Raw genomic sequence first — 16295 nt, 5'->3', positions numbered from 1 at the left:
TGAGAAACTGCCACGTCAACGTTGCATAATATGTAGGTAAGGCAGGCACCCCAGAAAGTGCCTTGATCTCTACATGTCTGTTGACTTACAACAGAAACAGGAAATAGAGACCACAGAAGCAGTTTGCATTAGTTTCCCTCTACAAATCAGTCTTCTCTGTTTGCATATTGAGCCCAACCTGTTATCATTTGATAACACTTTTTAATGGAGACACACAGAGGCGAGCAAAAACTAGATTCCAAACCATTTAATCTGGTCCACCAGCCAGCTCAATTGAGCCTGGGGACAAGGTTACAAACTACTTAGTAAATATATCTACAAAATTCATAGTGGTGCATTATGGTTCTTTCATTCTTCATTAAAACATGGAGATATGTTATAACATACTGTGAGATAAGGTGAGAGAATAATACAAACTACTAAAAAGTTAATACAATTACAAAAATGTTTTTGTGGGAGAACATTTGAACAGCTGTAAACAGAGTTTACTTTTCCTTTATCCTACTCAGCAATCCCATTGACAGAAAGTTCACCTAAATATATGATTTCATACTAAAAGGTTCTCCAGCTTGCTTTTCCATTCGAAAAAAAAACTAACAAAATAAACAGTTGAATAGTTAGGCTTTGAAGGGAAGCACCATATGATCCTCAGGGAATGTCCATGTCTCCGTTAGAGGCCTGAGAGAGACGCCTCTCAACTCTCTCTCCTTCACACCCCGACCCTGCACTGCTGCTGTTGTCCACGTTTTCCTTGCTCTCCTCGTCCTGCTCCTCAGACCTCTGTCTCAGACGCAGGCCTGGATCTCTCTGGGATGGGATCTGGAAGCTGGAGAAAGAGCCCCCTCCTGATGGTCTCTTCTCTAGAACCATGGGAGGGAGATCAGGAGACAGAACAACAAACATTTATTTTAACATTTATGGCGCTGAAGAAACAATGTCATCAAAGAGAACCAGGGTTGTCTGCAGCTAAAATATCAGTCACCCCCTGAAATGTCATTTGTCCTACTTGAAGCTGTCTAACTTTGGCAAAGATAGGAGACAGATCCCTGTGATTCTGTGTCTGCCATGCAGGGAGAGTGGTGGCATGTCACCTGGTAAGGGTGAAATGAATAGAGCCAGTGGGTTTCGGTTCAAAATATGATTAAGATCAATAAAATAGAAATGCACGAACGCGTCTTGTCTACACTATGTTTGAGGAAGATGTCTTCTAAAACGAGCTTGACAAACCCCAGCTGCAACCACAGTGATAAAGAGCGACACTTCTGAAGACCTTTGGCATACTATACACCTTCTACTGTAGGTCTTATCCACTACATGCTCTTTGTGCATAGTTAAAAGCCACCCAAACCACAAGGCAATGTAGGCTTATTCTAGTGACCTGATTGCATAAGTCATGGCTGAGCACTTAGCAGCAGGCACTTGGCAGTGTACGCATCCCAAATGGCACCTGATTCCATTTATAGTGCAGTATTTTTGACCGGTCAAATTAAGTGTTCTATAAAGGGAATAGGGAGCCATTTGGGACACGACCAGTGTTTCTTGCCGATTGTGACTAGTCCTCTTTTGCTTTTTCTGCGCCTCAAACATGATAATATATCAAACCTAAGCTTTCTGTGTATGTTTTTTGTTGTCAATGAAGATACTGGTGTGGTGTGACGTAGCCTACCTCCTGGTCCAATAGGACGCATCAGTCGGTTCATCTGAACATTCCAGTGTTTGACATTGGTGCTGGCCTGGCGAAGCTTCCTCTGGGCAGCCTATTAGAACACAAGACGGATTGAAACACCCCATGCAAACACAGTAAAACTTACTTAATTCTCTCACTATCTCCCGCAATCCAATCCCTGATCACATCCCACTTGGCAAAAACTGGTTGAATCAACGTTGTTTCCACTTGATTTCAACCCAGAAAATCTGTGTCGACGTTGAATCAATATGGAAAACTAATTGGATCAACCAGGGCATTTCGTATTTTTTTTCTCCCAACTTTTAACCTAAAGCCAATGACATGGTGAATATTTTTAATTTCATGTTAAATTCACCATAGTTGACAACTCAACCAAATGTAAATCAAAACTAGACTGACGTCTGTGCCCAGTGGGATGTGATACCCAAATAGCCAGAGCTGTTTTGAAGTACCATTAACGGTGTGTTGATAGGCTACTCATCACTATATAACTACCGTATAACATTATGCACAGGTATTTATATTATATAGTGTATCTCTGTACTTACCACAACGTCCTGGTCGACCCTGTAGCGGTTGGCCCTGACCTCCTCCAGCTGCCTTTGGGCCTCCTCAAGAGCGCGGGACTTGTTTTCCATCTCTTGCCTTAGCTCCTGCTTCTCCCTCTGGGTCTTCAGGATGTACTCCTCCTGCTCCTCTTGCAGCGCCATCAGGGCCTTCATCTTGTCCTCCTCCTCAGACAGCAAACTGTACAATAAACATATATGAGAAATAGAAAATCTTTAACTGGAAGACATACAGTAGATATGGCATTGTGTGGTAAGAAGTTGGACGAGACACATTTAATGTTTTTAGAAACGTGACACATGCAAACTCTTGACCTCGCAATCATCTCTCAAAAAGTGTCCAGTTAAACACAGGCGCCCCCCAAGGCTGTTGCTTATCTCCATTACTTTTCATTATATACTGTACAATGTTATGTACATTTTTTTAAGCATATATGAGCCTTTGTAATGTCTTATTACTTTATATTTGTATGCTATATTTGCCTTGTCTGTGAGTGTTTGGGATCTTTGAGACAAGCAGAGAGCTTGGCGCTTGGTATTTGCAGTCACAAAATTAAATAGAACCGGTTAGGATCTGTATGTTTCCCATCGAGTCAGTGAATAAATGCATCAAAGCACACTGCTTCTTCTTACATGTAAGATTGTGACAGACACACCATGAACACCCTGTCAGTGTCAACAGATCCTACAGATTGTAGCTAGACAACTTCCTCTGTTAAACTCAACTTCCTCAGGAACCTAACTAATGCAACAGCCTCTCTTCAACAGCAATCGGCTTCTCTTAACACCATCTGTCTCTGCTGTGTACGGTGCTCTGTAAAAAGACATGCAGCTTTTACGTGCCAACTTGGTGCCTTCTCACACGATGACAGCAAGCCCTAAGATGAACCTGTGTCAATGTAAGCAAAGTAGTGAGGGTACTAGGTTTGTGAGTCAGTGTGAGCGAAACAATGTCTGAGTGTGTCCAGCACCCTGCCCTTAGCCTGTGTGTGTATGCGAGAGTGCGTTTGCATGGGTAACTGCCTACCTGCGTGTGTGTGCCTCCATGTCTGTGTGTGTGTATATCCCTTTACCCAGTCTGTGCATATCGAAAGACCTCTTCGTCCTGCCGAGCTTTGATCTCCTGCTGTAGAGCCTCCTCCAGACTTGTCTGCATCTCCTCCAGCTCCTTGATCCTCTTCCTCTGCCGCTCCGCCTCCTCCTCCTTCAGAACCATCTCTGCCTGCATGGTGGCCCGTGACTGGAAGAGGAGACCCACATCAGCATGGAACATCTAAACACCCACTCCTCCTGTCTGAATCAACCTGCACCCTTCTCCTGCGCGACGCAGGTAAACATTGTGCGGTCGTCACTCTTCTCCATTCATCAGCACTCCTCCACCTTTCTCCTCCATGCAACCACACTCCTCCCTTCCACCCTCTCCTCCCCCGTACACTTCCTCCACCCCTCCCAGTCTTCACCTCCTTTGCCTCGCGGAGCTGCACCTCCAGGGCCTGTTGCATCTCCTCATGATGCTGGCGCCGCCTCATCTCGTCCTGCTCCAGGAGGGCTTGGGCCTGCCTCTGCGCCTCCTTTAGGAGCTCCAGCTCGGCCAGCTTATGCTCCTTCTCCTCCTGCAGGGCCTGAAAACGTTGCTGCTCCTCCTCCTTAGCCAGCCGCCTCTTCTCCCGCTGCTCCCTCTGCTCCCTCCTCTTCAGCTTCAGGTCCTTGTGGAGAGAGGTCTTCCCTTCACTGTGTAGACGGATGGCTGTCTGAATGGCTGGGGGTGAAGGGAGGGACAGGATGTCAGTACTCAGTATATGCTTACTGCTTGACTTCGAATAATCAACCCAGTAATCAACCCAACATATAGGGCAGGGGGAATCGTTGCCTTCACTACTTTTGTCATCAGTATGATAGTTGTTACAAGCTTGGTAATTCATCATATCCCTAAATAATTGTGTCAACAACGTGTAAATGCTCAATTAGCAATTTATTGATCATGGTACCTGCAGTCCATTCCTGTCTCTGCTTGGTGTCTGAGGCACTCATCTCGTAGGTCTTGGACAGAGTTTTCAGACAGAACATACACCTCTTCCCATCCCGGTCTGGCAGCACCTGATCAACAGGAGAAGTACTCATTGTGACACATTAGCACAATGTATGTATATATATTTGTTGTACATTCATTGTAAATTCCTTTCTATTTTCAGCTATTTCAAATGACACATATGAGGGAGGGATGTGTTAACCCTGTAGCTCTGATTGAATAAGTTATTAAATCTGTCACCCATTCTCAAAAAGGAGCAGGCCTAGCTCAGCTGTGCCTGTCCCCACTGCCCCACCCCAGGTCCCACCCCACCTCAAGCCCAGCCTACCTCCACACAGCAGTTCCCATCCAGAGCAATGCTTCCCTGGCGCTCCTTGCGGTCCTCACTGGTGTAGTAATCCAGGGTAATGGGCCTCAGGGTGAACCAGCGCTCCTTCCAGTTCCTCCTCAGCTGACTCTTCTTCCACAGGTACCCCTGTAGGCAACACAGTCAACCCACACAGAACTGACACAATCAACACACGTCACTGAAACAGAATTGGAGGTCACAAGCATGTAGGCAGATAGCAAGAAATTCAGACAGGCAGACAGTATAGAGATGTTGTTCTGTTGTTTTTAAGTACCCTACCTCTTTGAGGACATCAGCAACTATCTCCCTGTAGACCTCCTCTATGGCCATGCTGGTGATTTCCTGGCCCATGCCTCTGGTTATCTTCCCAGTGTTCATCATCTCCAGGAAGGACCAGACAGTGAAACCATTCTGCTGCACTGCATCCTGGGAGATGAAGTCTTCCAGCTCCACACAGTTGAGCTCAACACTCATGGCCATGCAAATCTTTTTCAGGAGGTATTCCACCTGAATAATTCAAAAACACAAATATTTTGTTTGTAAAAGGGATGCAATTGGTATATGGGGGGAATGGTTGCCTTTCAATTGTTTTGTAATTGGTTAATAACCAGAGTCTCAATCTCTATCTTGTTTATTTTAATAGTCCGTCACGACTCACAAAATAATATTTGGATGATAATGTATCCTATGCTTTTGTTTTCAGTGAAACCACCCCGACTGCTAGTTGTTACTGAGGCACTGTAGTGCCCTGCTCTAAAATCTGTGGCTTATCACAATCACACTGCCAACAGCGGTTGTGAAAAACAGACAGAAACCAAAAGCCATGCTACAAGTGACATACAAGCCCATATTTAGGTACTGAAAGATTCACAGCAATCAGTAGGAAGAAAAACATTCCTCACGGGTTTGCTATATTTAGCAACCTGCTCTCAGAGCATTTCGTATTATTCTATATGTAATTCTGACACTATTTAGTATGATACTGTATGTTACGTTTTGTATGTTATGTATTCATTTGTGGATGTCCATCACGCATTACGTATGTTATGTTACAAATTACAATTCGTATTATATGTTACGAATTTGCAAAACATATAATATGTTACAAATTCTAGCTGGATGGCTAGGTCGCTAACGTTAGTAATCTTGCTAACATTAGCGAGACTAGGGGTTAGGTTAGGGGTTAAGTTTAGGAGTTAGGTTAAAGGGTTAGGGGAAGGGTTAGCTAAAAGGGTTAAGGTTAGCTAACATGCTAAGTAGTTGCAAAGTAATAAGTAGTTAAAAAGTTGCTAAAATGCTAAAGTTGTCCATGATGAGACACAAATTCAAACTTTGGGTTGCTAGATGTTCGCGTTACGCGCACGCCCAACCACCCTACTTTCGTTTTTGACTTAAGTAACCATACCAAATGTAACATATCATACTGATTTACATTTACTATGTTACGTCTAAGTCTATGAGAGCAGGCTGTATAGAGGTTTGGCAGATAAATACTACATTTTACATTTAAATAATTTAGCAGACGCTCTTATCCAGAGTGACTTACAGGAGCAATTAGGGTTAAGTGCCTTGCTCAAGGGCACAGACAGATTTTTCACCTAACGTTAGTCTGCGATTTGAACCAGAGACCTTTCGGTTACTGGCCCAATGAGCTTAACTGCTAGGCTACCTGCTGCCTCTACAATTAAATACTACAATTACAGTGAGTGTTTGGATTTGGTTACAGCGGTATTGAAAGTTAGTGATGGACCTTTTCCCTTTTTAAGTGACTAAATGTATTAGGATTATTTAGCATCCATCCACTGTATTCTAGGTGAATTTGTAGTATAATATGCTACAGAACCCAGCATGCTTTGTATACATAACTCACCTCATCAGGAACCATAACGAGAGGGTATTTATCCTCTGACAGAAAGTTAAACAGACTCCAGAGATGAAAGGCATCTTTCCCTGGCAACACATTGTTATTGTCCTTCGCCGGTTTGTAGTTCTTCTTAGCAGTGAGAGTCCAGCACAGTTCATCAACCTGTTCTTTCACAAAACAGCCCTCTTCTACCTGTGAGGCATAATAAGCAGCACTGAGTAAGGAAAATGTACCTAGCATTTTTTAGCTCTCTTTTCCTTCTTTATAAACCAAGTGGTGGCATCTGGGTACACAAACAACATAATTACTTTTTATAGTCATGACTCTATATGCATTTATAGATACATACAATGTTTATAAGGGTGTGTTTGTGGAATGAGTATGTGGGCATTCACAAGTAATTCCATCCCAAACCCAAAGGGCTCATAAATCCAATAAAAAGGAAAGACTGAGGCAAAAATGTAAGGTGACTTGGGTGTGTTTGTGTACATGACTTTACCTTGTCCAGTATGTATTTGTTGAGGTAAGGCATGTACCCTTGGCTGGAGACCGGTCCATCGTCATCATCCCTGAAATGTTCTTCCAGAGCCACCGGGTCGTGAGGGATGGACAGAACCGTACACAAGTTATGTGATAGGACCTAGAACACACAAACGACAGGGTTGTGAGGGCTGTTCACTCCCTTATCGTCGGGCAAACCGTATCGGAACATGAGGTCTGATACCAACAGGCACAGAGACAATTTCTATCTACAAGCCATCAGATTGCTGAATTACATTTACATTTACATCATTTAGCAGACGCTCTTATCCAGAGCGACTTACAAATTGGTGCATTCACCATATGATATCCAGTGGAACAACCACTTTACAATAGTGCATCGATATCTTTTTTTTTGGGGGGGGTTAGAAGGATTACTTTATCCTATACCAGGTATTCCTTAAAGAGGTGGGGTTTCAGGTGTCTCCAGAAACCCCACCTCTGAATAATTGAACTGGACTGACCACCTGCTCTGATTCTCTGCACCTTAGCACACACATTCATGGTTCCTTCTATTAAGGCAAGTTGTCCAGGTCCTGAGGCAGCAAAGCATCACCAAACCATCATACTACCACCACCACCATGCTTGACTGTTGGTTAAAGGTTCTTACTGTGGAATGCAGTGTTTGGTTTTCGGCAGGCAAAAAAGTTACACTTTTGACTGATCTGTCTATAAAACATTCTTCAGAGAGTCTTGATGATCATCCAGGTGCTTTTTGGTCAACTTGAGTCAACTTTTTGGAGTCAACCAAAGACTGCATTCCACAGTAAGAACTTAATACCAATCGTCAAGCATGGTGGTGGTACTGTAGTGTGATGGTTTGGGGAATGTCAGGCCATCCGTCTGTGAGCTGAAGTGGAAGCACAGCTGGGTCATGCAGCAAGACAATGATCCAAAACACAATCAAGTCTACATGAAAATGGTTAAAAATATTTTTAAAAGTGACATTTTAGAATGGCGTAGTCAAAGTCCAGACCTAATCCCGATTGAGATGTTGTGGCAGGGCTTGAAAGCCCACAGATGTTGCTGAGTTAAAGCAGTTCTGCATTCAAGAGTGGGCAGAAATTCCTCCACAGTGATGTGAGAGACTGATCAACAACTACAGGAAGCATTTGGTTGCAGTCATTGCAGCTAAAGGTGGTACAACCAGTTATTGAGTGTAAGGGGGCAATTACTTTTAAACACAGGGAAATTGAGTGTTGAATAAGTATCCTTTTTTTATTATTTGTAAACTCAGGTTCCTTTTATCTAATATTAGGTTTTTGGTTGAAGATCTGAAAGCAATCAGTATCAAAAATATGCAAAAAGAGTTTCGCAGCACTGTAGATGAGATACAGCAAAATGTATATTGAAAATAAGGTTCAAATCAAGTTTAAATCTTTGGTAGATCCTTTTAAAAATGGTGACTTGTCTCTGTCAGACAGAGATGTGGCGCGCAGTAAAAAAGAGAAATACTTTGACGGTTTATGAAGGAACTGAAACATAAAAGCTGAATCATTAAAGTATTTTAGTCTTCTATAAAAAGCCAAAAAGTTAGTTTACATATTGTAGGGAATTTGGCGGTGTAGCCCCGACCAGAACTCAAACCCTGGTCCCGCGACTGTCAAGCCAACACCTTAGGCATTACAACAAGAGATCTGAACCCTTTGACAAGATTGCTAAATGTTGGGTTAGGGTTGCTACAATATCTTTGATTTACCCATAAAAATATGTCATTCAAGAGTGTTGTGCACGTGAGAACCAATGTTTCAACTGCCATTTAGACCTCAGAGAAAATACAATGCTATTTCTGTGAAGTTTATACGTCTTTCAAGAGAGCATCATCAATAAATAACTGGAGGCTTACTGAAATAGAAGTTGAGATAATCCTTTTTTTAAGGGGGGGTGAGTCAGTGCACCCAGCCCACTGCTTCTGAAACATCATCACATCCTGTCTTCCTCTCCTCCTCCCTCCCACTATGAAACCAAGTGTATGTGACCTGTGTGACCTGCTGGCTCTATTACCCTTTCACAATATCATTCCAACCTGAACCATACTGTGCTGGCTGGCTCTTTTTTCATTTTTCCAGCACGGTTCCATCACCTATGGTTGATGGTAGGTGTACTGTAACCAACATGATACAGCTCAGCTCAGCTTGGCTAAGTAGATTTTAAAAAGGGTATATGACTGCCTGGTCTCTGGACTGACTGGGCCATACTCCAGACCAGAGTACTTAGCCTCGATAAACCTGACTGCATGGTTCTGGTCTGGACAATACTCTAGACTAGAGCCTGCCCCACCACCAGTATGACGGGATAGGCTTTGTCACGAGGTTCTAGTAGTAAAAGCCAGTAGCACATGGCTGAACGTAGGGCCGAATGGATAGATGGAGGGTGATGTAATGATTATATATCCAACTTTCTACAGCACTACTTTGTCAATAACAATAAGCACTGAAGATGTACATGACCATAGTATTGAAGACAATGTGTGACACGTTCTATTCCATTCACCACCTCTTTGGTCATGTTCGTGCCACAGTACCAATTGCACTGTATGTGGTGACATCATGGACCAGTCTGGGTACAACTTGGTGATAAGGGCTCTTATTCATAGAAACACTGAGAGCAAACTGTTACTTGTCAGCTCCACACTCGCAGTGCCTCTAAAACACAAGCACACATTGTTCACTCTCACTATCATTACTGTTTTGCTCCCCATAGGAAACATCTTCATCACTGAGTCAGCCATCTACACTACATGACCAAAAGTATGTGGACACCTGCTTGTCGAACATCTCAAACCACCTTTTTACTGCTATAACAGCCTCCACTCTTCAGGGAAGGCTTTCCACTAGATGTTGGAACATTGCTGCAGGGACTTGCTTCCATTCAGCCACAACAGGTCTAGCATGGATGTTGGGCGATTAGACCTGGTGCGCAGTTGGCGTTCCAATTCATCTCAAAGGTGTTTGAAAGGGTTGAGGACAGGACTCTATGCAGGCCAGTCAAGTTCTTCCACACCGATCTCGACAAACCATTTCTGTATGGACCTCACTTTGTGAATGGGGGCAGTGGCGGATTTAGGTATAGGCGACATGGGCTTCCCATCTTGCCTGGGGCAGCACAGGGCGCCCGCACAAAAAAAATAAAAAAAATGAATGGTGACATTTGTACGATCTGTTTTCTATCGCTCATTTTCACGTCATGTCAATGATATCATGTCATCGTGTGGTTGCCCTGGGAGCCATACAAGCTAGAACTGCCACTGCACGGGGGCATTTTCATGATGAAACAGGAAAGGACCTTCTCCAAACTGTTGCCACAAAGTTGGAAACACATTATCGTCTAGAATGTCATTGTATGCTGTAGCATTAAGATTTCCCTTCACTGGAACTAAGTGGCCAAGCCCGAACCATGAAAAACAGCCCCAGACAATTATTCCTCTTCCACCAAACTTTACAGTTGGCACTTTGCATTCAGGCAGGTAGTGTTTTCTGGCATCCGCCAAACCCAAATTCATCCGTAGGACTACCAGATGGTGAAGCGTAATTCATCACTCCAGAGAATGCGTTTCCACTGCTCCAATGGCGCTGAGCTTTACACCACGCCAGCTGACGCTTGGCATTGCTCATAGTGATTTTAGTTGTGTGCGGCTGCTCGGCCATGGAAACCCATTTCATGATGCTCCCGACGAACAGTTCTTGTGTTGACATTGCTTCCAGAGGCAGTTTGGAACTCGGTAGTGAGTGTTGCAACTGAGGCCTGACGATTTTTACACACTTCAGCACTCGACAGTCCCGTTCTGTGAGCTTGTGTAGCCTACCACTTCGTGGTTGAGCCGTTGTTGCGCCTAGATGTTTCCACTTCACAATAACAGCACTTACAGTTGACCACGGCAGAAATTTGACGAACTGATTTGTTGGAAAGGTGGCATCCTATGGTGGTGCCACGTTGAAAGTAACTGAGCTCTTCAGTAAGGCCCTTCTACTGCCTGTGTGCTCAATTTTATACACCTGTCAAAAATGGGTGTGGCTGAAACAGCAGAATCCACACATTTTAATGGGTGTTCACATACTTTTATATACAGTTCCTTTGGAAATTATTCAGACCCCTTGACTTTTTCCACATTTGTTACATTACAGCAAAATTAAAACAGGTTTTTAGATTTTTTTGCAAAAGTATTAATGATAAAACAGGAATACCTTATTTACTTAAGTATTCAGACCCTTTGCTATGAGACTCAAAATTTAGGTCAGGTGCATCCTGGTTTCCATTGACCATCCTTGAGATGTTTCTACAAATTGATACGAGTCCACCTGTGGTAAATTCAATTGACTGGATTTTTTTTTTTTTAAATCTTTATTTAACTAGGCAAGTCAGTTAAGAACAAACTCTTATTTTCAATGACGGCCTAGGAACAGTGGGTTAACTGCCTTGTTCAGGGGCAGAACGACAGATTTCAACTTGCAAACTTTCGGTTACTAGACCAACACTCTAACCACTAGGCTACCCTGCCGCCCCATGATATGATTTGGAAAGGCACACACCTGTCTATTTAAGGTCCCACAGTTGACAGTGCATGTAAGAGCAAAAACCAAGCCATGAGGTCAAAGGAATTGTCTGTAGAGCTCCGAGACAGGATTATGTCGAGGCACAGATCTGGAGAAGGGTACCAAAACATTTCTGCAGCATTGAAGGTCCCCAAGAACACAGTGGCCTCCATCATTCTTAAATGGAAGTTTGGAACCACCAAGACTCTTCCTAGAACTGGCCGCCCAGCCAAACTGATCAACCAAGGGAGAAGGGCCTTGGTCAGGGAGGTGACCAAGAACTTACGGTCACTTTGACAGAGCTCTAGAGTTCCTCTGTGGAGATGGGAAAACCTTCCAGAAAGACAACCATCTCCACCAATCAGGCCTTTATGGTAGTGGCCAGGTGGAAGCCACTCCTCAGTAGAAGGCACGTGACAGCCCGCTTGGAGTTAGCCAAAAGGCACCTAAAGGACTCTCAGACCATGATAAACAAGATTCTCTGGTCTGATAAATTAAGATTGACCTTTTTGGCCTGAATGCCAAGTGTCACGTCTGGCGGAAACCTGGCACCTTCCCTACAGTGAAGCATGGTGGTGGCAGCATCATGCTGTGGGGATGTTTTTCAACAGCAGGGACTGGGAAACTAGTCAGGATCGAGGGAAAGATGAACGGAACAAAGTACAAAGAGATCCTTGATGGAAACCTGCTCCAGAGTGCTCATGACCTCAGAATGGGCTGAAGGTTCACTTTCCAACAGGACAATGACCCTAAGCACACAGCCAAGACAACACAGGAGTCGCTTCCGGACAACTATCTGAATGTCCTTGAGTGACCCAGCCAGAGCCCGGACTTGAACCCGATCGAACATCTCTGGAGAGACCTGAAAATAGCTGTGCAGCGACACTCCCCCTCCAACCTGACAGAGCTTGAGAGGATCTGCAGAGAAGAATAGAAGAAACTCCCAAAATACAGATGTGCCAAGCTTCTAGCTGTCATACCCAAGAAGACTCAATGTTGTAATCGCTGCCAAAGGTGCTTCAACAAAGTACTGCATAAAGGGTCTGAATACTTATGTAAATGTGACATTTCCAGGGGAGGTTTATATGTCCACATTAGCAAAAAAAAATTGCTTTGTCATTATGGCGTATTATGTGTAGATTGATAAGGTAAAAAATATATATTTTAGAATAAGGCTGTAATGTCGAAAAATGTAGAAAAAGTCAATGTTTCGGAATTCTTTCTGAAGGCACTGAATATAGTATATACTAGTATGGTCACAGATCTGTTGCCAATGACCATAGGAGTTGGTAAGACAACACAAACGATTTCGGCAAATATACTTATGAAATCTGCAAATATCTTGTCACCATAACAGAGCATGTGGCATGAAGGCTCAACCAGGAAATACATATAATCAGATAAAGATCAGCACAAAATCTACCACATATCTTTCAAACTCCTACGGAATTATGTCAAGTTATTCTCCAGCTAGCACAATTTGGTTCATTGGAAGTTATGGGAACATACGTTTTTGGTTTCCCATTGGTTCTGGGAACGAAGCCATTCGTTTTCTGACTGGTAAAACTGAACGTTTTTTAAACGTTCTGATAACAGAAGTGAAACTTTTACCTGATCTAGATGTACATTTTTAGTTTACAGGGAGATTCTGAGAACATTTTACTATGGTTCCCTGAAAGTTATTAATCGAAGGTTTCATTAATGACAGGTTATTTGAAGGTAATTAAATAATGTTCTGAGAACATGTTTCAATAATGCTTTTAATAACACTGCTAGCTTAGTTTGGGTTAACTGTTTTGCACACATAGGACACATGGAAATTATTTTGTTTAGGCTAACGAGTGGCACAGCAGTGTAAGGCACTGCATCTTGGTGCAAAAGGCTTCACTATAGTACCTGGTTTGAATCCAGGCTGTATGACATCCGGCTGTGATTGTGAGTCCCATAGAGCGGCGCACAATTGGCCCAGCGTCATTGTAAATAAGAATTTGTTCTTAACTGACTTGCCTAGTTAAATAAAAATATTCATACATATGTTTCTTTTTTATGGCACAGCATCAGTGAGATTGAAACCTATGATCTTCTCTTCTCTCTGTGGAACAGCTAGCAAACATGTTCAACAGACCCCATTTCAAAGGAAACAAGCACTCATTAAGATCAGGTGTGGCCAATTAGTGGGCAAGGCCAACAACCCAGAGGTGCGTTTAGTTCGCTTGAATGTTTGTTATGTTTCGGAACAGTTTGTACTGAATCACACATTAATCCAAAACTTTATTGTATGTTTTTGAACAGACTTTGAGGTACGTTTCCTCCTGTTTGGTGGGTGTCGTGAGTTGTGGCTTGAAGCAACGAGTGGCGTATTTAAAGGGCAGTTGCCATGCTGACAGTGTTCCCCAACCCCTCCCAGTTTTCAACTGGTCATTCAATACAGCACCGTTTCCGTTCAATTGAACATTCTAGAACGTAGAAACATACTGAACACAGCTCTGAACACACTTAAGATAGAGGATAGAGAGAGTTTTGTTAATAATGAGAACGGAATCTTTATGTTTTTAAATAACATTCTTAGATCGTTCTCTGAAAGTTACTAAAGTTTTCTTGGAGTTTTTATGTAAAGTTTTCTTAACGTTCTGGGAACCATTTAAGAACATTACTTAGAATAGAATCATGAGGAAACCTGTAATAAACGTTAAGCTGAAGTACTGAAATTCCCGCAGAAGAATGTTGTTTCTTAGCGTTCTCGGAACAATGTGAGAACATGACTTTAAATAGAACCATGAGGAAAGATGTAGGAAACGCTATGCTGAAGCACTGAAATTCGCACAGAAGAACAATGTTTCTTAACATTCTCTGAACTATTTGAGAACATATCCAATGTCAAACCAGTTGGAGAATGTTCCGTGAACATTAACAAAATTTAAATTAAATGTAACCATTTTAGGAAACGTTCTGTTAAAGTAATGAAATACCAAGAAAATAACGCTTTTTTGTCAAGTTCCTTAAATGTGCTATGAATGTTCCAAAGCAAAGCAACTATCCTGCACCATTCCCAGAAAGTTCTGGGAAGGTAAACATATGGTTCCCAGAACGTTATGTGCTAGCTGGGTCAGGACCTGTTTTGCTCATCATCCAATGTCAATAAATGTATATTTTTGTGGATCCAGTTCACTTTATATATTGTTGGCCGACTCCAGATACCTTAAGAAGAGAAGATTAATATGATGTTCCTGAGGTCGGAAATGAGACAGCAAGCGTGCCTGGATAGAAGAAAGAGCCCCAAAGCATTGGTAAAAAAAAAATCATAAAATCTACCTTTACCTAATGTAACCAGGTACTTACCTTAAGTTGAGACTTTGAGACTTTCCCACTCTTCTCTAGATCCAAGGCTGTGAAACCATACCAAATGGACTTGAGGAGCTCTGAGCGTAGGTCCATGTCTGCAGCAGCATAACTTTCCGTTTTGCTCCTTCTTTCACAGCTTTTTTTTCTCTCTCCTCTCCCCTCCTCTTGATACGTGGCCCTATGTGTGACAGCCAGCAGTCACCCACACCCTGTACTGTGGCTTGTGAGGACCTGTGCTGACAGCACTACAATCCAATCAGTCTCAGCTACCCCACCTGTTGGTGGGGCAGGACACTGCAGGTAGGGGCCCACTATCATATCAAATCAAATTGTATTTGTCACATGCGCCGAATACAACAGGTGTAGACCTTACCGTGAAATGCTTACTTACAAGCCCTTAACCAACAATGGAGTTCAAGAAATAGAGTTAAGAGCACAGTTGGTTAGGAGCCTGTAAAACGGCAGCCATCCCCTCCTGCGCCATTATTATGCTTTCCAAAAAGTATTCAGACCCCTTGAATTTCTTCACGTTTTATTGTGTTACAAAGTGGGATTAAAAACAAGTAATTGTACATTTTTTGTCAACAATCTACACAAAATACTCTGTAGTGTCAAAGTGGAAGATTCTTTTTTTTTAAGATAAATAAAGAATAACCCAAATATAATCGCTGCTTAAGTATTCAGCCCCTCTGTTTAGCAAGCTTAAATTAGTTCATCTGTAAAATGTGTCTCAACAAATCACATAATAAGATACATGGACTCACTCTGTGTGAAATAACAGGGGTTGACATGATTTTTGAATGACTAACCCTTCCTCTGTCCTCCATACATACAGCATCTGTAAGGTGCCTCAGTCAATTATTGCATTTCAAGCACAGATTCAACTACAAAGACCAGGGAGCTTTTCAAACGTCTCATAAAGAAGGGCAATGCTTGGTAGATTGGGTAACAATAACAAATCAGACATTGAACATCTCTTTAAGCATGTTCAAGTTAATAATTATGCTGTGGATTATGTATTAAACCACCCAGACACATAAAAAATACAGTTGTCCTTCTGATCTTAGCTGCAGGATAGGAATGCAACTGCTCAGGGATGTTACCATGAGGCCATTGGTAATTTTAAAACAGCTACAGAGTTCAATGGCTGTGATGGGAGAAAACTGAGGCGAGATCAACAACATTGTAGTGACTCCAAAATAGTAATCCTGGATTGTAAACTGTTATGGTCAAAACATATTGATGCAACAGTAGCTAAGATGGGGAGAGGTCTGTCCGTAATAAAGCACCGCTTTGCCTTCTGAACAACAAATCCCCAAGGCAGGCCCTTACAGGCCCTAGTTTTGTCGCACCTGAACTACTGTCCAGTCGTGTAGTCAGGTGCC

At 42.7% G+C, this 16295-nt stretch overlaps 1 protein-coding gene across 1 annotated transcript; it reads right to left on the bottom strand.

The window, feature by feature from the left end:
• Positions 1-232: 232 nt before the first annotated feature.
• On the bottom strand, positions 233-15135 carry LOC106566993 (differentially expressed in FDCP 6 homolog). The gene is made up of 11 exons (XM_014135725.2): positions 14908-15135; positions 6995-7135; positions 6502-6687; positions 4911-5138; positions 4611-4757; positions 4242-4350; positions 3714-4012; positions 3327-3493; positions 2236-2434; positions 1667-1757; positions 233-860 (listed from the first exon to the last, which is right to left on the bottom strand). The coding sequence occupies exons 1-11, from the start codon at positions 15001-15003 to the stop codon at positions 649-651; spliced, it is 1875 nt and encodes a 624-aa protein (XP_013991200.1). The 5' UTR covers positions 15004-15135; the 3' UTR covers positions 233-648.
• Positions 15136-16295: the final 1160 nt, after the last annotated feature.

Source organism: Salmo salar, chromosome ssa13 (genome assembly GCF_905237065.1).
Source record: "Salmo salar chromosome ssa13, Ssal_v3.1, whole genome shotgun sequence".
NCBI lineage: Eukaryota > Metazoa > Chordata > Actinopteri > Salmoniformes > Salmonidae > Salmo > Salmo salar.
This window is presented reverse-complemented; position numbering and strand designations above follow the sequence as displayed.

What these genes read in the sequence shown, in the direction of transcription:
- LOC106566993 (XM_014135725.2), bottom strand. Translation starts at nt 15,003, where the DNA reads ATGGACCTACGCTCAGAGCTCCTCAAGTCCATTTGGTATGGTTTCACA. An exon ending in TCTCAAAGTCTCAACTTAAG is followed by an intron (nt 7,136 to 14,907) that starts GTAAGTACCTGG and finishes TGTGTGTTCTAG; the next exon opens with GTCCTATCACATAACTTGTG. An exon ending in GCGTCCTATTGGACCAGGAG is followed by an intron (nt 861 to 1,666) that starts GTAGGCTACGTC and finishes CCATGGTTCTAG; the next exon opens with AGAAGAGACCATCAGGAGGG.